Source organism: Camarhynchus parvulus, chromosome 3, assembly GCF_901933205.1.
Source record: "Camarhynchus parvulus chromosome 3, STF_HiC, whole genome shotgun sequence".
In the NCBI taxonomy this organism is placed as follows: Eukaryota; Metazoa; Chordata; class Aves; order Passeriformes; family Thraupidae; genus Camarhynchus; species Camarhynchus parvulus.
In genome coordinates this window covers 557,258-580,263 of record NC_044573.1, presented here as the reverse complement: position 1 = coordinate 580,263, position 23,006 = coordinate 557,258, and the positions used below count along the sequence as shown (strand labels likewise).

Sequence of the window (23,006 nt, the reverse complement as noted above, 5' to 3'; positions counted from 1 at the left end):
TTCACCCCAACACAAAACTTCTTCCTGGAAGATACATTCCCCTTCTACTCTAGATATGTAGATATGAAGATGGCATTCAGAAAATAGCTAAGACAGCAAAGTTCTGAGTTGTCTGTAGAGGCCACAGAGACTTTACAGCCAGGACTATCACAGTGCCTCATGTACTTCCTTCATGTTCTCCCATTCATTTTCCAAAGCGCGTGTGAGGCCTGAAACTGCTTCCACCCCAACAGGCACATATTGTTTTCCTTCTGATTTCTTGAAAGAATAATAATTTCTGTATAACAACCTGTAATCCATTTTTCTCCATTCTCCTGGAGAAAAACATTCCAGCGGGTCTGGAGGCCCCCAATCCCTGCACCTGAGCCAAGGGACCTGTCTGTGATGCCAGTTTAACATTGTGACCCACCTCTGCAGCCAGGTAACTGAGGTTCTTGGTAACACATCCCTTGGGGGCAGTCACAGTGAAACAACACTGAGTGACCAGTGTGTGATTTTTATCTGCCAGCATAAAACTGCTGCTGGCTGCAGGTGATTGTAAATAACAAAAATAGTAGAGCTTCACTTAAGTCATAGGAGGCAGTGTGGGCAAGGAGCCCGTGAACAATCGTAAATGAAACTGCATCTCTGAAAGAAGGACAAGCAACGGGGCAATTTGCTGAACAGTAGCCATCAAAATAAAATCAAGCAGCAGCCAGAAATTATACTGTAAGGTAGAACTGTTTCTGGCAGAGCTCTGTCATGGATGTTACCTAGGACAGTTCACAGCTTTCACATGTCCAAGGAGGTTTTTCCTGGTTCTTAGTGCAAGGTTGAGCAGCACACCATTCCTTGTGGGATCCTCCACTACCTGTGTCAGGAAGAGATCATCAAAGCTTTCCAGGAACCTCCTGGACTGTCTGTACTTTGCTGTGTCGCCTCTTCAGCTGTCAGGGTGGTTAAAGTCCCTCACAAGAGGGGAGAACCAGGACCTGTGTATTGAGGCTGCTTTGAGCACCCTGCATTGTGGCATCACAGTGGTGATGGAATAAGGAGGCTGTGTCCTGTGCAGGACACCCACTGCAGTCCCTAAGGGATGGGGGAATAGGAAAACCTGCTTGGCCTGGAGGAGGCAGAGCCACCCACAGCTCCCCTGCCATCAGGCTGGCCTGGGACAGCGTGACACAGAGCAGCCCTGCAGGCACGCAGCCCCTCAGCCGGGGGCAGTACCTGAGCAGCTGACATCCCAGCTGCCCCTGGCCCAGCAGGCCAAGGACAAGGGAACAGCGCAGCGTCCCGAGGCTGTGGAGCGTAGCTGGGATGCTGACAGAAGGCTTGGCACATCCGGAAATGCCATGGCAGGATCCCCAGACGTGGTGAGGCAGAGGCAGACAGGTCAGCATGTTCTCCCGCTCCCTGCCCACCCCGTGGGGCTGGGGACACGGGGACAGCGGGCTCAGGTGGGGCTGCTGTCCTCACAGGGCAGGTGGCGGCTGCCACCATCGGCTACCACGATGGCCAGCAGTACGCAGCTGAGTCGGAGCGGCTCAGGAAGGCCAGGCTGCGTGTGGAGAAGGCCATTAAGGTGAGGGGTTCGGTTCCACAGTGCCCCGAGATGGCACATGCTGGCATTTGTGCCCCTGTGGCTCAGCAGAGCCGGCCCGGAGCGCTGGGAGGGCAGGCTGAGCTGGCTGCTGTCCCGCAGGAGAAGAAGATCTTCACCGTGCACGGCCCCTACCCCGTCATCCGCCGGCTGCTGCGCGCCCGGGGCTGGGTGGAGAGGAAGCTGCCCCTCAATCGCAAGCAGCTGAAGCAGCAGCCTGCCGACCAAAGCAAACAGCAGCTGGACAAGGGGGCAAGCGGTGGCGGTGATGAGCAGGGGGAGGCAGTGCTGAACCCACCTGGTGGGGCACAGCCTTCCTTGGGCACCGCAGAGCCCCTGCAGCACCCATGTTGCACAGCACACAATAAGGAGAACGATGGGGAAAGGGAAGATGAAGACGAGAAGGAAGACAAGGAGCAGTGCAGTGAGGACTCTGAAGACATCCATGACCTCATGGTTAGCTAAGGGGGCTAGGGCTGAGCTCTGCCACAGCTCCCCACGTCCTCCCCTGGCACCCTCAGGAGCAGGGCTCAGCCTGGGGCAGGATGGGGGCTCCCTGGCTCACCCCAGCCCACTCCCTCCTGCAGTCCTTCCTGGTGCAGGACCAGGTGCCAAACTTCCTCTGGACCATTCGCCTGAGCAGCGTTGACCAGGAGCTGCTGGCGAGGATTGAGGTGGTGAACCGCTATCCCCGGCTGGCCGCGCTTTGCACCAAGGTGGGAGCATGGGGGCCTCAGGGAGGGGACACAAGGGGTGCAGGTGTCCAGAAGGAAATGACCAGCTTCTCTAAACAGGAGGGGCTGTGCCAAAGCCTGCAAAACTTGTCCTGGTTTGAGCAAGTTGACTTCAACACCTTTTTCCCCCGGTGCTACCGGCTGGGGTTTAAGGACGAGACGGAAGCCTTCATTGGTGAGCGTGGGGCTGCTGCCCTCCTGTCACCCCTTGTGCTCCAGTCTTCCCATGTCCTGTGCAGGACTGGCTAGGGATGATGCTTCCCTCTTGCAGACGATTTCTGCCTGACAGCAGCTCGCAGCCTTCTCAAACTGGCCCTGCAGAAGGGCGGGGACAGGCCAGTGGGGACAGAGCAGCCCTCAAAACCCGACGAGGTGCCCGGTGAGTGCATGGAGCTGGCTGAGCGGGGCGGAGGCGAGGGATGAACCGGGGAGTTCAGGGAGTGTCTGAGAGCTCAGCTTGGAGGCTGAGCCTCTGCTCATGTCTGTGGCTTAGAATCCCTTACTCCAACCCCTGCCCTAGCTCCAAAGGCACCTGTCCCACAGGAAGGCTCAGTGCTTTGCTCCCAAGGCTGGCATAGGAGTCATGAATCTCATCTCATGCTGTCCACAGCAGGGCCGCACTCCCCCTGTATCCCGAGCTGCTGGAGGAGGCCCTGGAGGTCTGTGAGCAGCACCTGGGTGTTCTGGGGCACCAGGACATCGACAGGAGCACCCCGTCGCCCTGCCGGACGTGCATTGACTGGGACCGCTTCCTGCCGGAATACTACCGTGTGGCACAGTGGGTGCTGGGCGGGACGGGGCAGGGGGGACGGTGGTGGGGCCGGTGCTGACCCCCCGTGTCCCCCCACAGTGAGGGGGCCAGGCTGGAGCTGGGCAGGGAGCAGCAGGAGCGGTGCCAGGAGCTGCTGCAGCGCCTGGAGGAGAAGCTGCCGCAGCTCGGCATAGAGGGCAGCCTCAACGTCTGGATCGTCAAGCCCAGCGCCAAATCCCGCGGCAGGGGTAAGGCTGGGGGAGGCGTGGGGCACACGCATGCCCGCGGAGAAGGGGTCCCACCGTCCCTGTGTTGCCCAGGCATCGTGTGCGCGACGCGGCTGGAGGAGGTGCTGGAGCTGGCGCAGAGCTGCGTGGGCACCCCGGCGGGCGTGTGCGAGTGGGTGGTGCAGAAGTACGTGGAGCGGCCGCTGACCATCTTCAACACCAAATTCGACATCCGGCAGTGGTTTGTGGTGACCGACTGGAAGCCACTGACTGTCTGGTTCTACCGAGACTGCTACCTGCGCTTCTGCTCCCGGCCCTTCTCGCTGTGCCACCTGGAGCCGTGAGTGTCCCCCCTGAGCCCCGGCTGGCGCTGCCCAGCCCCTCGGTCGGGGCAGCGTCCCCCCTGACCCAGACCCGCTCTCCCTGTCCCAGCGCCAGGCACCTCTGCAACGTCTCCATCCAGAAGCGGTACAAAACGTGGCAGCCGGACCCCCGCGTGCCCCCCGACAAGATCTGGTCCAACAAGCAGTTCCAGGCCCACCTGGCGTGGCTGGGGCGGGCGAACGCTTGGCAGCGGGTGATGGTGCCCGGCATGAAGGCGGCGATCCTGAGCGCCCTGCGCTGTGCCCGGGACGAGGTGGGCTCCCGCAAGGGCAGCTTTGAGCTCTTCGGGGCCGACTTCCTCATCGGGGAGGACCTCCAGCCCTGGCTGCTGGAGATCAACTCCTGCCCCACCATGAGCCCCTCCTCGGCGGTGACGCGCCAGCTGTGCGCCAACGTCCAGCGGGACACGCTGCGCCTCGTGCTCGACCGCAAGGACAACCCCACCTGCTCCATTGGCGCCTTTGAGCTCCTTTATAAGGAGGTAGGCTGGGGGCTGGGGACAGCCACCCCCCAGGCACCCTGAGCCCCCACTGCCCCTTGTGTCCCCCTGCAGGCAGCCGTGTCCTCATGTCTGACTGTGGGGCTGAGGCTGATGGTCACGGGCTGTTCCCTGAAGAAGCCTCAGTCGGCGAAGCATCGATCCCAGGACAAGCTCCCCAGCTCTGCACCCTCAGGGAACAGAGCCACCAAGGTCCACAGGTCGAGGGTGGCACAGGAAAAGCTGCCTCCTATGGGGCTGCAGGGCAGCCGCTGCCTGCCCAAATCTGACCCTCCAGCACTGCCACAGCCCCCGGACTGCTCTGCTGGGAGCCAGGAGCTGCCATGGCTCCTTCACCTCAATGGGCAGCCCGAGGAAGCTCAGCCCCTGATCAGTAGCTGTTCCATGGATAGAGTGACAGGACCACCAAGCCAGGGAGCCGCCAGGAGCTCCCAGCGACCCCCAGGTTACTCTGCTGGAGACCAGGAGTTGCCGTGGCTCCTTCACCTGGTGGTCGGGCAGCCCCAGGAAGCTGAACCCCAGACAGCTTTGCAGCCGACCACCAGCTGTCCTCTGCACAGGAAGCCTGTGCCACTGCCCCGGGGAGTGACCAGGAGTCCCTGGCTGCCTCCGGGCGGTTCTGCCAGGAGCCAGGAGCTCCTCCACCTGGCTGGGCAAGCCGAGGATGCTGAGCCTCAGTTAGCTCGGCCCCCGATCAATAGCCGTCCCCTGGACAGGTTGTCACCACGCCAGGAAGCGCCCAGGAGGCCCAGGCGACCCCCAGGGCACCAGGGATTGCCCCGGCTCAGTCAGCCGGGCGGGCAGCCCCAGGCTGCTCGGCCGCACAGAGCTCTGCCCCCGATCAGTGCCCGTCCCCCGGTGCGGGGGCCTGTGCCACAGCCCCGGGCAGCGCCCAGCAGACCCTGGCGGCCCCCGGGCTGTGCACCGACCCCCGCAGGGCTTCCTGCCAGGCCAGCGCGCCTGCCGGCGCTGTGACAGCCCCGGGACCCCAGCCCCTGCCGGGAACGGGAGAGCGCGGCAGCTCCCCAGGGGATGCAGAGGACCTGGGACACAGAGACACCCCCAGGAGGTGACAGCGCCCTGGCCGTCCTGGGTGGCTAACACAGCAGCACCCGGCGGGAACAGGAGCCCAGTGCTGTGCTGCGGTAGCCACCTCAGCCTGCACGCCTGCTTTAATAGACTTTCGTGAGAAGGAGCCTGGCTGGACCTTCTGTGTGCGGGAGACGTGGACACAGCTGGGGCTGATGCTGCAGGCAGGACCTGGGGCTGCCAGGGCAGCTCCTCTGCTGGCTACAGACACGGGAGGCAGGGAAAGCTGCCTGTGCTGGCCCCTGCCAGGCAGAGCTGTGGCAGCGGTGACATTGCCGCACCCCTGGGAACTGGTCAGGCACAGAGTGCTGGCAGGGCTGGTGCCCCCTGACACGCCAGGGGCATGGCAGGAGGAACCCCATCCTGTGGGCGTGCCAAGAGAAGAAGTGGGTGCATGAGCCTGCCAGCAGGTGGGGATTAGTGGGCTGGCAAAGGGAAGTCAGGTGTCCTCAGGGGTGCCCTGTGGGCTCCTGGGGCTGCTCGGATGTACAGGAAAGGAGGTGGGGGGAGTGCAGTGGGGCCCTGGGGCAGCACCAGCTCCTGCAGGTTCCGTTTGTGATGAGGTAACCCGCCCTGTTACAGAATCCCAGAATGGCTGGGGTTGGAAGGGACCACAGTGGGTCATCTGATGCCACCTCCCTGCTCCAGCAGGTGATCCCAGAGTACATGGCGCAGGATTGTGTCCAGGCAGTTCTTGAGTGTCTCCAGGGACATTCCTTAGTGTCTCTGGGGATCTGTTCCAGTGTGTGGAGTGAGTTCCTGCTGACAGCTGGAACTGGCACTGCCAGGGCAGCTCCGGTGCTGGCAGAGAGCACGCAGGATCTCGTGGCTCTGCAGTGCTTGTGCCCAGTGCTGGCTGCTGTCCCCGAGGGTGGCTGGGCTGGGCAGACGTGACCAGTGCATGGTACATCAGCTGCAGAAAAAGGCTGGTGCTTCTGGCAGAGTTCTGATGTGGAGTCTGGAGCTGAGAGAGCCAGCCACTCTGCTGTTAGAGGCAGCTCCTCAGGCCTCCTCTCTCCAAGAGAGCTCTTCCTCACTGGGGAACTCCTGCTGCATTAAGGTCCAGACAGACCATTTTCTGCTGGCTGCAGTCACCAGGGCCACTGGGAGCAAGTGGAAGAGAAGCTGGATGCAAGGGGAAAATCAAACCTGGCCAGCAGCAGGGGCCATCTCCTGCATCAGTTTGGATCATGTACCCATGTTGGTGACTAGCCCCTGAAAAGGCTGTTTGGCAGGGCAAATACTGAGGGGGGACCATCTTCTGTTCCCCCAGGAAATCCTTACTGGCGTCATCCTCGTGCCTTCTCAAACCAGCCAGAACGGGCTGCAGACTCTCCCAGTCCTCACATGTTGCTCCACACAAAAAAGGAGAAGAGCTGACTTAACTGGCATTTTGTTATCTACCACTCAGTCAGAAAACCCAGTGCTCAGAAAACCTTTTTGCATGACTGGTCAATTCATTCAGATGCCAGTGGCCCAGAGGCAGAAGTGGAGCAAATGGAGGGGCTTGGCTGACTCAGGATGAATCTTTCAAGACTGTCCTCAAGGGTGGCAGTGAGGATGTATTTAGAGACTCCCGTTGTACATCAGAAGTGGGGTAGGAGAGTCTCTTGCATGAAGCAGTGACAGCAGCACAGGAAGGTTTTAGGGATGTGAGAGCAGGTGTCACAAGGGGAGTCAAAGGATGAAGCTCCAGAACTTAAATGACATCAACAGAAATAAGGGTGTTGAACAAAGAGCTGGAAGTAAGCTGTGAGAGAGGGAAGAAAACTGCTAATGGAGTGGTTATGGAAAAGCTGAGTGATCATTTGGTGGATGGTTTTAAAGGGGGCCAAGGGATAGTCAGACAGAGAGAGACCTTGGTAATAGAGAGGAAAGCTCTGCTCTCCCAAGTGACAGATACTTCTGGGAAGCTGAATCAGTTGTGTGCCAGAAAACGTACTGAGAACAAGGAAATTTGCAGGCAGGAGTTCAAACAGATTGCTGCCATGACTCAGTCTCTTGAGATGGGTGACACAAGCAAAAAATAAATCAAAGGGGGCAACCAGTGCAGAAGAGTTAAGCAGACAGAGAGAAGCAACAAAAAAAAGGAAAGGAAAGATGAACTCTCCACATGTACACAACCTAAGGCCAGAGGAGTTGAATGCTAGTGCTGGGTCACAGGCAGGCTGTCACCTAACCTTAGCCACACTTTGTGATTTGCCTTTGAGGTTCAAACGCTTGTGAAGCCTCCAAGGATTGTCTCAGCCTAGCAGAAGTACCCTGAGCTGGCTGCTCTTGCTGCCTCAGAGTGCTTCATGTCCTGCTGGATTCCTGCACACCTACTTGCCTGTTCCATCCATGCCCCACCAGGCAGCCCTCACACACCTACCCAAACACAAAGGGGCACACTGAGTCCTTTTGTGCAGTTCCTCATTCCCAAGGCCCCCCTAAGCCTCCCTGGAGTTTTCCCAGGCTGCCTCTGCTGTGGCTGTTCAAGGAGGAAGATGTGAGCACAGTCACCTTGTGCTAGCAAACAGGACATCTAGTCATCACTTTGGTACCACAACAGCTTCAGTAAAAGGCACAAAATAACATTTATGTGATAAAAATCCCTCTCACCTCTGTCCTCAGATTAATCTTACAGGTGGCCTACATCAGTACATGTATTTTTCCCAATTTATCATATATTTTATTAGGTATGTATTTGTGACTGAAATACGAGAACCTGCTTTTTCCTCCCCATTTTCAACACATTTACCATTCATTTGGGTTTTTCTGAAAGGCAACTTGCAACACAAATATTGTTCTAGTCCCAGTAATCTGTGTTCATACAGTAGTGGAAAACAGACAAAAATTCCACAAGTGGAATTCCTGGGCTGCTGCAAGCACAGTGGAGCTAATAAATACATTTACAGCTTAGGACTTTTGAATGGCTCCTGAATAACCAGCTTTATCAATTGTTTGAGACTGAACCCCAGGAAATTAAATTTAGCATTACTACTGCCACAAATCTCTTGCCCTAGCTCCAAGGAACACCTCATTTATAATATCAGATCAGGGAGGACTCTCAGCAAGAGGAATTGTATTGACTTAAATGGGCTGGAGGAAGGAGCATTCCCTCATCCCTAAGTAAGGGATTCGCTTCCTGCTCCCAAAATGAACTTGACTGGGGTAAGGCTAAATCATGGTATGTTGGCATTATAGGCCATGGAGACCTCCTGGAAGAAGGCAGAGGGAAGAAAAATAAAGTGGCAGAGTATTTGCTGTGTGTGGTATTACAGAAGGATGGGGTTAATAAATCCTCTCTTACTAGCAGCAGTGCCTGTACAGCCCAACAGCTCTCCTGTGGCACAGGGATGGCAGGGAAATCCAACACTCTGGAGCTGCTACAGCCTGTGGCATGCTGCTACAGGGGAAACAGAGCCCAGGGACCCCCAAAGGCAGGGGAGCTGTAGAAACACAGACAACAGTCTACAAACAGGAATCTGCTAGTTTTGTGCAATGCAGCTCCTAGCTGGTGACTAAGGATGCCAGAAGAAGCCTGGCACATCACAGGGAATTGCTGTTGAGCTGTGCAGCCATTACACAGGACCAACAGAAACATTCACAAGAGCCAGAAGTAGCTTCAAATTGCCTATTAATTCTGGATGCCTGTCAGCAATTGTTATCTGATGGGCCAGAGCGAGCTGGCATCTTCTACAGAGGAAAAAAAGAAATCAAATCTAGCCATTACTTAAAAGAAATAGCTAAAGAATCATTTCATCATGACTTTCATCCCCTTTGCCTCTTAGCCCCCCTTGACAATGGCTGGTTTCTCCTGGCAGCACTCCCCTCTGAGCTTGCTGGAGCTCTTGGCCCTGTTCTTCCCCACCACTCACCCTGTCCCAGCCAGAGGGGTCACAGGTGAAGGTGAAGGTGAAGGTGCAGGGCCCCCCTCCCAGCTGCCTTGAGCTGCCGGGGAATTGCCAGCAGCTGGGCCATCCCCTCCCAGCCTGAGCATTCAGTGCTTTCTCCTTGTCACCGTGTGGCTGTGAAACCTTTGAAGCTTTCCTGAGTGAACAGGTTTGAATTTATTGGTAAACAAGGAATATCCACCTCTGACAGTCAAACCTGTGTGTGCTGACAGGCACCATCCCTATTTGAAACACTGATTTGCATCTTTTTGTAAATGAGTTTGCTGGGGCCAGGCTTGTGCAGTGTGCTTTCAGTGTGGGAGGAAGCTTTACCTGAATGTAAAAATATTCGGTGACAATGAATTTCAGAGATGTGTGTTGCTCTGCTTACAAAAACCAAGTGTAATGTGACCCTTCAGCAGTCACAGCAGGATCTGAAAACTGCTGAAATATGGTCATTTTAAATAAAATTTTCATGGGGTTTGTAATAAAAACTTTTGAACTGACCATTTTCTGTCAGGCTCAGGATAGGGTTGTAAATTAAAAAAAAAAAACAAAAAACCCCAAAGAAACAACAACCTCAAAAAGAAACAAACAAAAAACCAAAACCAAACCCCTTCATGTTTAATATCTCTGTTCTAACAGACTTTTGAGACTTAGCATCAATAGTTTTCACTAGAATGAATAACAGCAAATCTGTGGGCTTTGGGCAGTTCTGTTTCCTTGACTCTATTTGCATGCTTATCCAGTCAGGGAAGACAAACAATTGCTTGTGACAGGTCTGACCCATCAGCACCAAACATTCAGCTGCAAGGCTGAATGTAAACTACTGCCTGTTTGCAGGCAGTGCTGGCAGCAGTCTCAGGAGCTCAGGAGAGGCTGCATCTCTCCAAACGGTGACACAAGAGTGGGTTTGCTGTAAATCCCCACTGAGGAGCTCAGGAGAGGCTGCATCTCTCCAAACGGTGACACAAGAGTGGGTCTGGTGTAAATCCCCACTGAGGATCTCTTTTTGCTTTGGTCCTGCTGCTCCCTGGGGAGCCTTGGGGTGCCATTGCACATGTGCTGGGAGCAGGGTAAAACAAGATCCTTGCTAGACCCCTAGATTTCAAATCCTGCCTGAACCTTCAGAAGAGTTTTCTGAGATGTCATGAACACCATTCAACCCCCCCACACCTCCCAGTTCATTTATCTCACACTCTGTGCCTTGGGGCCTGGCTTGGTACCATGTACAACACACCTGAGAGACTCTGCACAGCCCTGTCTTTGGTTTATCCTCAGACACTGACATTTTCAGTCTCAAACTCAGCTGCAGCAAGAAACTGTGGTAAAGAGGTCCTGAGTCCAGTTCAGGTATGGAGCTCCCAACCCAAAATCTGCTCGAGAATCTTGTGTTAAAGGGGCACTAGAATAAAAACCAAGAACTAGGCAGGTCAAGCTTCAGTACCACACCTCATCTCCTGCCTCTCCTTCGTGCTTTGAAGGGCTGCCCATCCCTCCCTGCACCTCCCTTCCTCCTGATCAGGAGCACTGCCAAGGCCTCCTAAGAGCGTGGGAGGAGGAGAAGCAAGGATGGCACCCTGGCAAACACCATCGTGGCACAGCAATGCAAAAAGACCATTCTCCTTGCTTTAGTAGTAAAAAAATGCCTTCTAATTCCAAAAGGCTTACACTACAGCAGCTGAGACATCAGTACTGTTTCACTGGGTTCTCTGCCCAGGGTCCTGACAACATTCAGAAATTTGCCTGGAAGCAATAAACTAAGCCAAAAAAATTACAGCACAAGTGAAAGGCTCAGTTGAAAGTCACATCCAAACAGGCAAGACACAGTGCCAAAGCAGTCAGCAGCCTGGTGGATATTTTAGGCTATTTAATCCTTCAAATAAATGCCAAGTATCTACCTGCAAGTCCTCAGCAGGGAGCTTTGCTTCAGTGAGGAGTTCACTTCAAAGGAAGGCAGTTGTTGGTGCCTTCCTTCCACTGGAGCTTCTAATCACATCAAGTTAAATAATTATTTAATACTAATAAATGCAATACCACACAAATAATTGGATCCCTACCAGTCCTGTTTTAGGGAGGCTCCCCCATCCATAGAGCTGAATTACTTTGTGAGGACATCACCCGTCTTTGGGGTCTGCTCCTGGGGGCAGGGGCACGGGGTGGCGATGGCACAGGGGGCACAGGGGTGGTTTGCCCACATGCCGTGAATAAAAGTCACTATCAGGGCAAAGATCCCTCCACAAGGCTTTTGCCTCGGCTGAGCAGGAGGGACCCAGCATTTGGCACGCTCTATTTTCTTCCCAGCCCAGAGCAGCACTTGGGGCACCGCTGTCAATCCCGGCTGCTTTTCGCCTTCCTTGCGAATATTAATCCGCTACATTTTCCCCGTGGGGGCAGCTGACAGGAGACAGGTCCTGGCGCAGAGCACAGCCAGAGGACAGAGCTCTGTTTGTGTTCCTCCAAGGGCAGCAGCGGTGCAGGGCCGAGCCCGGCAGTGCCCGGCCGGCGGGGACACGCACCCAGCCCCGCAGGCCGCTCTCCATCACTCCCAGGAGCCGGCGGGGACACGCACCCCCCACCCATCACTCCACACTCCATACCAACGGAGGAGCACCCGCCCCGCAGGCCGCTCTCCATCACTCCCAGGAGGAGCCGGCAGGGACACGCACCCAGCCCCGCAGGCCGCTCTCCATCACTCCCAGGAGGAGCCAGGGACACGCACCCAGCCCCGCAGGGCCTCCATCACTCCCAGGAGCCGGACACGCACCCAGCCCCGCAGGCCGCTCTCCATCACTCCCAGGAGCCGGCAGGGACACGCCCCCTAGAGCGCAGGGACACGCACCCAGCCCCGCAGGCCGCTCTCCATCACTACGGAGAAGCAAGAGGGCCAGGGACACGCACCCAGCCCCGCAGGCCGCTCTCCATCACTCCCAGGAGCCGGCAGGGACACGCACCCAGCCCCGCAGGCCGCTCTCCATCACTCCCAGGAGCCGGCAGGGACACGCACCCAGCCCCGCAGGCCGCTCTCCATCACTCAGAGGAGCCGGCGGGGACACGCACCCAGCCCCGCAGGCCGCTCTCCATCACTCCCAGGAGAGCCGGCAGGGACACGCACCCAGCCCCGCAGGCCGCTCTCCATCACTCCGAGGAGCCGGCGGGGACACGCACCCAGCCCCGCAGGCTGCTCTCCATCACTCAGAGGAGCCGGCAGGGACACGCACCCAGCCCCGCAGGCCGCTCTCCATCACTCCCAGGAGGGCTCTCTCCCCGTCTGGCCCTGCTGCGGGGCTTTCGCTGCAGTTTTCTGCCGATCTCTGCTGCCCTCTGCTGATGCGCGGCCGAGGCAGAGAGGAGAGCCCTCCTGAGGAACCAAAGCCTCGGTCCTTTGCAGCAAAATCTCACTCTCAGCCTCATTAAAACCCCAGCGTAGCACAGCTGGTTCTTCTTTGTCCCCAACACCAACCTTAAAGTCACTCGGTGAAAGATTTCTTGTCTAATAACACCACAGGGAATTCACTGAAAAGTTAATTCATCCTTATTACCTCACGTCAGGTAAATACTGGTTTAATCAATTTACAGACTTCAGTATTAATTGGAAAAAAAACCAAAACAAGTAGGATGAGGGTTAAAGACACTTGAATTTCTGTCTGAATCAGGAGCCATTCTGAGAAACTTAGCCCTGCCCCATCCACTGCTGCTTACAACCCCACATTTAGATCAGGCATCAATTTTCCATCACCAAATCAGGGAAGGGCTACCTCTCACAGGGTCTTGCCCCGACCCTGTGCACAGCTCTGGGGAAAAGCCCAGGGGAGGATATTCTCTGATCCCTGCCAGATGCAATTTCCAAACAAGTTAAGACAAAAGCTGCCTTTCTCATGGAGATAAACGCTGTGGCAAGCGAGCAGGGATGGACCCAGACTGCTGCATATTCCAACAGGCTTCCTTTTCTCCTGAGCTCTGCTGTTCCCATCACCTGCTGCAAAACAGATTTTTACACCACTCACAGACTGCTCTGCCTCTGCTGCATGTGCTCAGACCAGTTGAGAGGAGAGAAAAATCCCCATTAGGCAGGCTCCTGGCTGAAGAGGCAGCTCTGCTTCAAGCCTGCTCCTCCGCTGCCTCTCAGCATTCTCCTGGACAATCTCCACGGCTCAGTGCTGCTCCACGGGGCCCAGAAGGAAATGCTTTCCTGAAGCACCTGCCAGAGAGCTGAAAACTGCCAGCAGGCTATTCCTATGGCACTTCACTCGGTCACGGTAGGGAGGCAATGCAGCCCTGTGGATAACACACCGACCCAGAAACCCAGCCTCTTGTTTCTCTGCTGCATCTCTAGGAACGAGCTCCCTTCCTCCATGCTTGAACTGCCGCCTCTGCAAAGAGAGAGCGTCCTTTCCCCCGTAAAGCAGCGTGAGAGCTGTTGATAACAAGATTTATGATTATTGAGGAGTTATTTAGTACAGCTTTTAGATCCTGCTCCATTGATTTTGCCTCACAGACTCGGCGGCTCCTGCCGCCATTACCGGTGAACTCACACCGGCCCTCCGGTACCTCCTGGCCGTGCTGGTTGTGCAGGAGGATCCTGGCACTCAGAGCTGCTCAGAGAGCCATGGTCACAGGGGATTTACAGGCCAAATTACAGCTGGGATATAACCTTGTTTCTTTCTTTTTGTATCACCCCCTTGGACGGGGTGCTTGCAACAAGCACAAACCACAACCACCTGTGTCATCTTTAACTCATGTGGCGCTTAAGAGGGTGAAACAGCTTTCTCTGATCAGCCCTGTGAAAAGTGAACAGTGAATGTAGATCCTAAAGCAGGTTGCTCCTCATCAGTCCTGCTGCTTCTATGACTTGTGGCCAGTTCAACAGCCCTTGTGAGCTCTGCTGCCCTGTGCTGCCCTGCTCTGCAGTCCCAGGGAAGTGATGGGTTATGCACTGGAGGGTTTCCCTGAGCTGATGCCTATTTTGATCCATAACGAGTCATTTTAAACAACTGTGCTGCAGGGCAAAGGGAGGTGCCTTGTCCAGGCCATGGTCTTTGGTTTTAGGTGAGGAGGTGGGTTAATAGCAGGTAAATGCACCTTCTGCCTCCAAGACTGTCCTAAGCTGCATTATTTGGAAGCAATTTTCCTTCACTGTTTGGCTCAGTGGGATTAATAACTAATAATTTAAAAAATTAAAAAGCAAGCCAATGTGTCAGAAACAGACTGCCTGATCATCCTTTGTGTGTGGATGTGTCTGAGCACACGAGGGACCAAGGGCCTGAGTCACTGAAGGGGAAGGTCTCAGGAAGCCCACATCAACACCAAATCATTCAGCAGCACTTCTGCTTTGTTTATGCAGTTGTCATTTGGCCACAGTCACAAAACCAAGTCTCCCTTCAAGCAGCTGAGCTGCCAGTTTGTGGTTCACTATGAAACAGCACAAACTCAGGGTGAGTGCTGCCTGTGCTTTGCCTCCCTGGTCCCCCATATCTGAATTAAACCGGGTAGGTTGGGAGACAATGCTGCAGGATTTTCCATTTCCTAATCTAGCAGACAGCAAGCCACGCCCAAACAGATCATCCTGCCCTGCCATTGCTTTGAAACCCAAATCAAAACCCAAGCAGGAGGTCAGTACTCCATTCTAGACCCAAAAGCCAGGTTTTCATTCAAACACTTTTGTTTTACTCCAAATCCCATTCAAAGAGCCTTACTAGACAGACAGTGTCTGCAGACAGGAGACATGAAAAATGCCCTGATGGGAGTTAGTGGCCATTGGAGCCTCTCTACAGCACCTCTGGGCCCTTTGCAGTTCAGAATGCAAATAATCATCACTGAACTGCGCTGACAGATTTGGATTTTCATTTACTTGGAGAGAATGGCCAGTCCTTAATAAGGTAATTAAAGGTCCTCTTTAATAACCCAGCACAAGAGATTTTCTGTCTCCTGGCTAGTGCCCGGTGTGACCGAAGTTCAGCTAAACTCGCTGACAACGAGCATCCATTTTCTCTCCCGTTTCTTGCCCGGGTTTTTAAAGCAGTGTGCTGCTGCAGGGATGCTCCCGGGAGCTCGGAGCTGCTGGGGCTGGCTCACAGCTCGGCTCGCTGCGCTCTGCCGGGCTCGGGGAGCCCTTCCCGGCCGCCCATCGGTCCAGGGGAGAGCTCAGCTCCCAGGCCGGACTGCGGCAGCGCCCGGGGCGAGCCAGCCTGGCCGGAGCGCTCGCCAAGGCTGTGCTTGGAACCGCTCCAGCAGCGCTCGTCCTCAGTGCTGCGCTAATTCATCTATCACAGGGCTGTCGGGAGCGCACGCTCGTTACCCGCCGGCCGGATAGGGGAGAGGGGCTGGGGGAGCTGGGATGCTGGAGCTGCTTGCTTTATTTAACTCCAGAATTTTTTGCCTCCCGACGGCAGCAGCTTTCTGCCTGCGCCTCTCTAACGCTCTCTGTCACAGCCCCGGGCATCACAACAACTCTGATTTCTTAAAGACAGACACAAACTACATTTGTGCTGAATTATTTTTACCCATAGATATCACAGATGTGAAGACAGTACAAGGAGTGAGAGTTTTAACAAAACCAACCTGCCACACCTCAGCCCCAGCATTTCAAGATGCCTATGAATAATCTGGAGATTTCAGGTCAGCCAAAAGGCTGTTAAATTGTATCCATGAGCGTCTCTTTCTGAATTTCTAGTATAGCTGGATGGCAAAAGCACAGTGGACTCTCCCCTGCTGTCATCTTTGCTGGAAAACAGTCTCTCAGTTTCTGCTACCTGCTGTCATCCTTCTTTTGGTTTTGCTTTATCCCTCATGCCCTCTGCCTCATAACAACTGAAATCTGTGTGGCCTGCCTTGTTTCACCTCTTTTCTGCATCTCTCCAAGCCTGCCCCTCATCCTGGCTGCCCCTTCCCAAACAGGCACCACGCTGGTTTTCTCCTCTGCTCTAAGTGGTGCTCCCACTACATCACTTCCAGCTCTGTGTGCTTCTCCCTCTTGCATCTGCCTCCTCCTCCCCACGGTTATCTTCTTTTTTTGGCCCTCCCTTCACTAAAACAGGCAATATTCCTGCACTGGAGGAAGCGCTCAGCACAGTCCTTGGGCAGGGTTTTGAATTCCCATTGCTTACAGAGTCTCCTTCAGTTACCCAAAAGGGAGCTCAGCAGATAAATTTTCAGCTGCCAGAGAGCAAAAGTCCTCAGGAGAATTCTCTATTTCTGTCGAGAGCTTCTCCATTGCTACAACCACATACCCAGATCATATATCCTAATATTTTTCCATGGGAAAAGACAAGTCAGCCAGAACCTTGTGACTTTCAAAAAGCAATCACTTATTATCTCACTGTTGCAACCAGGAATGCCTCGAGGAAACTTGTACTTCTGAATGCAGCCAGGGCACCCACAAAGATTTCTTGTTGGCAGGATTAAAATCTGCACTCATGCTGCCAAAATGCAAATGCCACTGTGAGCCAGCTGAGAGCACACTGTAGTTCCTACCCTTTAAATAATCCAGATGTGTGATTGACTGGTGTAGCTCACTCTGTGTGTTGGGTTCCCAGCTGCAGGTCAGAGCAGCAGGACGTGCCTGGAGCGTGTGTGAACACAACCTGCACACGGATAGCAGGGGCTGCTGGCACACAGGAGGAAGCAGGTTTGACAATTGCCACCAGGCTGTATTTCTGAAAAGCCAAACACCACCTGCAGCATTTCCTTGGGGAGTTCAGGAGCTCTGATCCTTACAGCTCCACGAAGCACAGGGAGCAGCAAAACCAGCCATCACTGCTGATGTGAGGTGCTGCAGCCACTGTGACCCACAGCTCTTCTTTCCCAGCCCTGGGTTTGGCCATGCTCTGCAGACAGGAGGGAGCACGATGCTCCAAGGCCAGGACACCAGCACACAGTGAAATGATCATGGCTTCCTGCTTCCAAGGAAGCTCAAGACTCCCACCTTAGTAGGAGTGGTGGCTCCCAAAGCTCTGTGATCTGCAGGACCAGACCAGCTCCATTCGAGCTGGTTAGATTTGGTCCCTCCTGCTCTCACTTGCTGCAGTTGCCAAGATCTGTCCCCACTTTGTGCCCAGCATGAGAGGACAAGGACACTCAGCTCTGGGAGCTCAAGTCATCCCCCATGGCCAGCACGGTGCAGGTGCCAGGCTGGGGTGGGTGGCAGAGTGTGGCAAACCACACACAGGGGCTTGGCAAGCCATGAGAGCACAGCAGCTTTAGCTGGAAATTGCAGCCCTCCCTTGCAGTGGAAGGATATGTGCCATGAGCATTTTCCAGAGCCCTGGATCTCCACCCTTCTGCGCTGACACCCCGTCCAGCACGTGCAGTGAGGTGAGTGCTACCACAGGGGAAGGTGCACCTCTGCAACCACCCCCGTACGCCCCAGCTCCACCTCCCTGTGAAGGTGTGATCCCAAGGATGACAAGGATAACAGACATCTCCAACAGCCTGGCTTCGATCAGGCTCTGTTTGCCCAGCTGCATACCATGAAAAGGTACCAAGAAAATCCGTTCTTGAGATTGGCTGCAAACTGCCATATACATCATCTACATTTACATATACGTGTAAAAGCTTAATATATATGTAAACTATATTTACATACAAACATATGTTAAAGCCTTTGGTAGGGTTGAATGATCCCCACAGGCTGAGCTATTTGAATTTCTCAGGGAAAGACTTAAGCTTAAAATCCCTAGTGCAGCCTAAGATATTTATATGAAAAAAAAAATTAATATTTTTCAATAGTTGAAATTCTTAAGGCCTTAATCAGGTTGGAGGGATTTAGACATTAGATCAATATCTCATCACACGGAATATAGAATTCTTTTTTCTAAGTGCCTGCAATAATGATTTGAAAAGGAAAGAAAATCCTACCATTTTAGCAGACTTCTCCAAGTCCACACGAGACACAGTGTGCCACCCTTCTAGTTTCCAAAGCTCTGTGGCATTCCAAGGCATTCCTGTAGAAAAGAGAAGTATTTTTATGGTAATCGTTTTAACACCTTTGACATTGTTTTGTAACTACCTTGGATCCCAATGTGCTTCACAAAGCTGCAGGGGGAGGTGAGGGCTGACGAGTCTAAATTTAAGGAGCAGGAAACCTGACTCACTGCTGGCACTGCCAGCCGGGGTGGTGTCTGCAGCACTCTGCCTCGCCCTGGAGCCCTTCTCCCTGCAGCCATTAGCTTCAGGAGACATGTCCCGGGAGCAGGAGAGGGTGAGAAAGCTGGCAGCGTCCCTGAATGTCTCCATCACCTGCTGCAGTGTGTCCTCACCCACCTTCCATTGCCGCACAGGGAAGGGTGACCCAGCCTGTGGGTGCCAGGCTGACCAAAGATCCGTGTGACTATCTTGTGTGGGCAGGCCAAACCTAAACTTTGTGCTTTGCTTTAGGCAACCGGTTCTAAATAATAGTGAAAACTAACCCTTCAAAGCAGGCAAATAGCCTTTTCAACCACAATTAAAACCTGGGGGAATTTGTAGTTTCTGCTCCAAGCATTCTACATTTCTAATGACAAACTAGGAAAGGGGAGCGTATAAAGAGATACCTGGGTTTGGATAAAAAGTTGTGTTCAATTTTCAGAGATCCAGGTGCTGTTTAGAAACCTCTGAAAATGTGTTGCTGGTGAAAATGGAAACATTTTGACGACCATTTTTAAAAGACCATGAGAAACCTAGAGATGCCTTTCCTCCGGCCCTGCCCTCAGCTGGGACAATCCCTGACTGCCTGGGACCACGAGAGCTGTGGAGCATCACCCTACAAGCAGCCACAAGAGCCTCTGGGTCCATGCATGTCAATTCAAATTCTCTACTCATGAGACCCTCATGTCGTGGTGATCCTTTCTTTCCTATGCTACGAGCAGCAATCAGAGAGGCCTTTCTGGGGGGAGGAAACTGTGGTGAGTGAGGATAACATCTGCAAGGTGATGCTGCTGCTAACATTTCTGCACTGTGACTTCTGCCGCATGCAGAGCTCCTTGGAGACAGACTCCTCCAAAGCCATCTGCTTGTGAGGGTGATACCTCACATACCTCGGAGGGAACAAGCAGAAACCCAGCACAGCTCCCCTGCCCCCCTGGCTGACAACCCAGAGCCCAGAAAGGCTAAGACCAGCCAAGGAATTAAATATCGTGCTGGAAGACCAAAGCTCTCCCTCCCCTGAAAGAGAAGGTAAATATCTCTAGCATTTACAGTACCAAAGTTATATTGGAGAAGGCTCCCCCAGAGACACTGATTCAAAGGAAAGTGTTGCCGGGATTTTGGCTAGCACGTGGATTTAGTCCCAGCTGCCAAGCCATGTCCTGAGGGCAGGAGGGCCTGGGACAGCCAGGGTCACACAGCCCCTCAGCTGCCTGGCTGAGCAGCAGCAGAGCATTAGATAGAGCTGGAGGGGAAAATAATAGAGAAGGATAAAAATAAAAATACTCAAACTCCATCTTGTCATTAGTATATAAAAAAAAATTACTCAACCACCATTTTATCCTTAACAAAACAGGATCAGGTTACAATTTGGGGGTGCAGCCCTGCTCCATCACCCCCACCACTCTCCTGCTGCCAAATCCCTGACATAGACACCATCTACTGGAACAGCCCTGAGGCATGGGGCCTCACCAGCGCAGAACAGGGATTTCCTTGGGAACATCAGCTTTGCTCCAGAAACAGGGGGATGGCTGGTGTGCATTCACACTTCCTGGCTGTCAGCAAGCCAGGTCTGTCCCACAGTTTGGCTGAGCATTGGAGCTGGAAGCAGGAATAATCTGAGGTTGAAACGATGCTGCTGCTAACAGTGAGGAAAGCAACAATTTTGCCCTCACTAGCTACATCCCCAGTCCGCTGCTACCCTGTGTTGCTGTTGCTCCAGGCCCTGTGATGGTTTAAACCGCTGTGGGCTACCAGGGAGCTGCAGGCACTGAGCATCAGATCAGTTTTACCCAGCGTGCTCCTGACTCAGTCTCAGGATGCAGCACCAGGCAGCAGAAGCTGCCTTGCCCAGGAACCTTCTCCTCAATACGCAATTCCTGAATCTCTTCAAATAACCAAACTTCAGGAGGAAAGCGAGGAAGAAATGCCTGTGGGATTCACTTTGTTTCTGGGGAAATCAAAGGCAGCAAGGCACAACAAGACAAATCCCTCCCTGCTAGCACGGAATTGTGCTCGGCACGCAGAGCCCTTCCCACGGCACAGCTCGTCCCCAGTGCCTCCCGGGAGCAGCTGAGGCTGTGCAGCCTGTCCTGAGACACAGACAGCTCCCCACCCTCCCCAGTGCCTCAGCAGTCTCTTTCAACCTTATCATGTAGCTGAATGTTTTCAGCTGCCTGGTTCGCTGCAGTCCTCCAAAATCCTGTCTGCAGATCTCGACAGATCCATCCTCCTCTTGGGCAGGGACTGCCCGCTGTTCCCAGCACTGTATCTGCACTTTCTGGATTTCAGCCTTGGAAGAAGCTCAGGACAGTCTGAACCAGGGGACTTCTCCCACCAAAAACTGGGAGCAGCAGCCTCAGACTCTGTCTGTATCCCCAGCTCCCAGTGCTGGAGCAGAGAGCAATCCCTTCTCCATCCTCTTTTGCCCTGGATGGCTGGCTGCAGATTAGGGCTGCAGGGGTGGTGGTGGAGCAGCACGGCAGGGGGAGGCCCTCAGGGCAGTCACCAGAATGGCATTCCCACCAGCGTGGGCAGAGAAAGAAAGGGAAAATAGGTATTATAGGTATTTTCATTCTGTTGTGCAAACAAAGACTTCCTAGATTTAGAGCTTCTTGACCCATCTCACTTCTTGGACCCACTCCAGATCTTTCAGCCTGTCTTTGAGAGCTGGAGTCTGGCTCAACCCATCTCCAATATCCCTTATTTTTGATGGCTTCTCATCATGTCCCAGTTGATCCTACACTGGGTGGAAAGCACTGGATCCCTTGGCAAACACACACCCCCATCCCCAGCTCTGCCTTCCCCTTCTGCCCCTCAGCACCCCTGGTCAGCAAAGGGGCCCTCTGGGTTTCCCTGTTTGAAGTGGAAGCATTTGATTTGTGTCTCATTTTCCTGCAGAACAGAGTGTAGGTTCTTCCTCATTGCCAACCACCCCGTCAGCCTTCCCGGGGGGATATTCCTGTCCCCTGAGCCTGCTCTGTGCAGCGAACCCTCAGACACCAGCAGCAGCCTGAGCATTTGTCATTAACAACATGATTTCCTGGGGACTGGAGAGGGAACGTAACCCAGACCACCAAACACAGCTCTGAAATGATGAATCAGAAAAACAGGCACTCATTACACATCTCAGTTCTCACTGTAACGGCCTCCTTTAAATCAAAAAACAGCTCTTAGAGACTATACCTGGCCTTCCTCTCCATCCATAAAGAGCCAAGGAGCCTACAAGTACTGACCAGGGCTGGATTCAGAGAAACTGAAGAATTTGTCTTGAAAGCTGACCCTTTTAAGGTGCTCAGTTGTATTTTGGCCTGACCACCAGGACTTGCAGCAGCCTGTGCACCTGAGCTCCCTTGCCCAGACTGAGCGCGTGCCTCAGGCAGATGGAGATGCTGAGGGCACAGAAGCCGCAGCAAAAGCAGCGCTGCTTGAAAATCATTTAATCTCCAATAACTCACCAAAAGCAGCCTGGCTGCCACTAAAGCCATTCATTTCCCTTGCTCTGCCATGAGTATAACAGGGAATAGCTGCACTGGATGTTTTGTAGCTGCTCCCAGCCTAAAGCCCACTTTCCAAATTCCAGCCCGGAGAGAGCTTCCACTGCTGAGTAAGGAGCCCTGAAACTGGCCAGTGAGGCTTGGGACTGCAATGGAAACAACAGCACTGCCTCCACTCAGGGAGCAGGGCCAGAGCTCAGAAATACCTTCCAGGGACAGTACATGAGAAGGCTGGAAATCATTCATAATTTTAAGAGAGCTGGAGACAGAACATTCCCTTACAGGTAGTAATGAAGGAAAGTACCTACACTTGTGGAAAGTTCTTGGCAGAAAAGCTGTAAAGAACTCAGCAATATGAAAAACTCACTGGAGAGAAAGAAACTCTGCCTGGCTCAGGTACAACCCACATTCCTGGACCTGTTGCCCCTCACTCAGCTGATATAAAGGATGTCCATGGGCAATGAGGTCAGATCCCTTGTGGCCACACCAGAGCTCAGACTTACAACCCAGCAAAGCTAAAGTACAGAAGAGGACAAGGCCACAGCTGCCCAAGTGTTTTCACAAATACCAGTAACTTTGTTCAGCTTCTGACTAAAGCTGTCAATACATGTGACCAGTAACATTTAATTTTTCTCCCCCATTTAGAGCAGCAAAAAAGCATCTCCAGCCATTTCCAGCACATGAAGAAACTGGAGGGGCTGGAGACTGAGTGGCTGCTGCTAATTTATTACAGTCAAGTGAGCAGCATCCCAATGTGCCATTGCGTTTGCAGGCTGATGGAAGAAAAGGAAAACAGAGGGGCTGACGAGGGTTATCAGACATTTCCTCACTGGTGCTGCCAGGTGTTCTGACCCATGCAAACCTCCCTCAGCACACAAATGTGTGACCCACATGTGTTGTGGGGCGCTGGCACCTCCCTGCCTCTGGGGAGCCATTGGGAAAGATCACATTTCCTTTTCCTGACTTAACAGGTTCCTTGTATTTCTTTGCAGCTGCAACAGCAGCAGCCTTCAGCAGCAGCACAGCAGCCTGCGGGCCCAGTCCAAATCTATGATTTCCTTCAGAATTTTCCATGGCAATGCTTCCTGCTGTCAGTTTGTATCTGCATCCCCATCGTGATGCGCTGGGCAGGAGAGAAGGGCTGGGGCAATGTTTCCAGCTGCCCTTGGCTTCCCAAGGAGCTCTGAGACTGCTTATTTCAGTGCTGCTTCAATGTTTCTCTCCTGTTTGAGAGTCTCAGTACATGAT

The 23,006-nt window shown here is 53.7% G+C and overlaps 1 protein-coding gene across 1 annotated transcript in view; it reads left to right on the top strand.

Moving 5' to 3' along the window:
* The first annotated feature begins 1,334 nt into the window (after window positions 1–1,334).
* LOC115902795 (tubulin monoglycylase TTLL3-like) overlaps window positions 1,335–23,006 on the top strand; it is a 46,416-nt gene continuing 24,744 nt past the window's right edge. Inside the window, exons 1-11 of the mRNA XM_030946606.1 lie at window positions 1,335–1,374; window positions 1,461–1,564; window positions 1,685–2,038; window positions 2,170–2,298; window positions 2,377–2,491; window positions 2,588–2,699; window positions 2,930–3,094; window positions 3,167–3,315; window positions 3,388–3,634; window positions 3,727–4,159; window positions 4,232–4,377. Of these exons, the coding sequence (XP_030802466.1) occupies window positions 1,335–1,374; window positions 1,461–1,564; window positions 1,685–2,038; window positions 2,170–2,298; window positions 2,377–2,491; window positions 2,588–2,699; window positions 2,930–3,094; window positions 3,167–3,315; window positions 3,388–3,634; window positions 3,727–4,159; window positions 4,232–4,377 (1,994 nt within the window). The remainder of the gene's footprint in view (window positions 1,375–1,460; window positions 1,565–1,684; window positions 2,039–2,169; window positions 2,299–2,376; window positions 2,492–2,587; window positions 2,700–2,929; window positions 3,095–3,166; window positions 3,316–3,387; window positions 3,635–3,726; window positions 4,160–4,231; window positions 4,378–23,006) is intronic.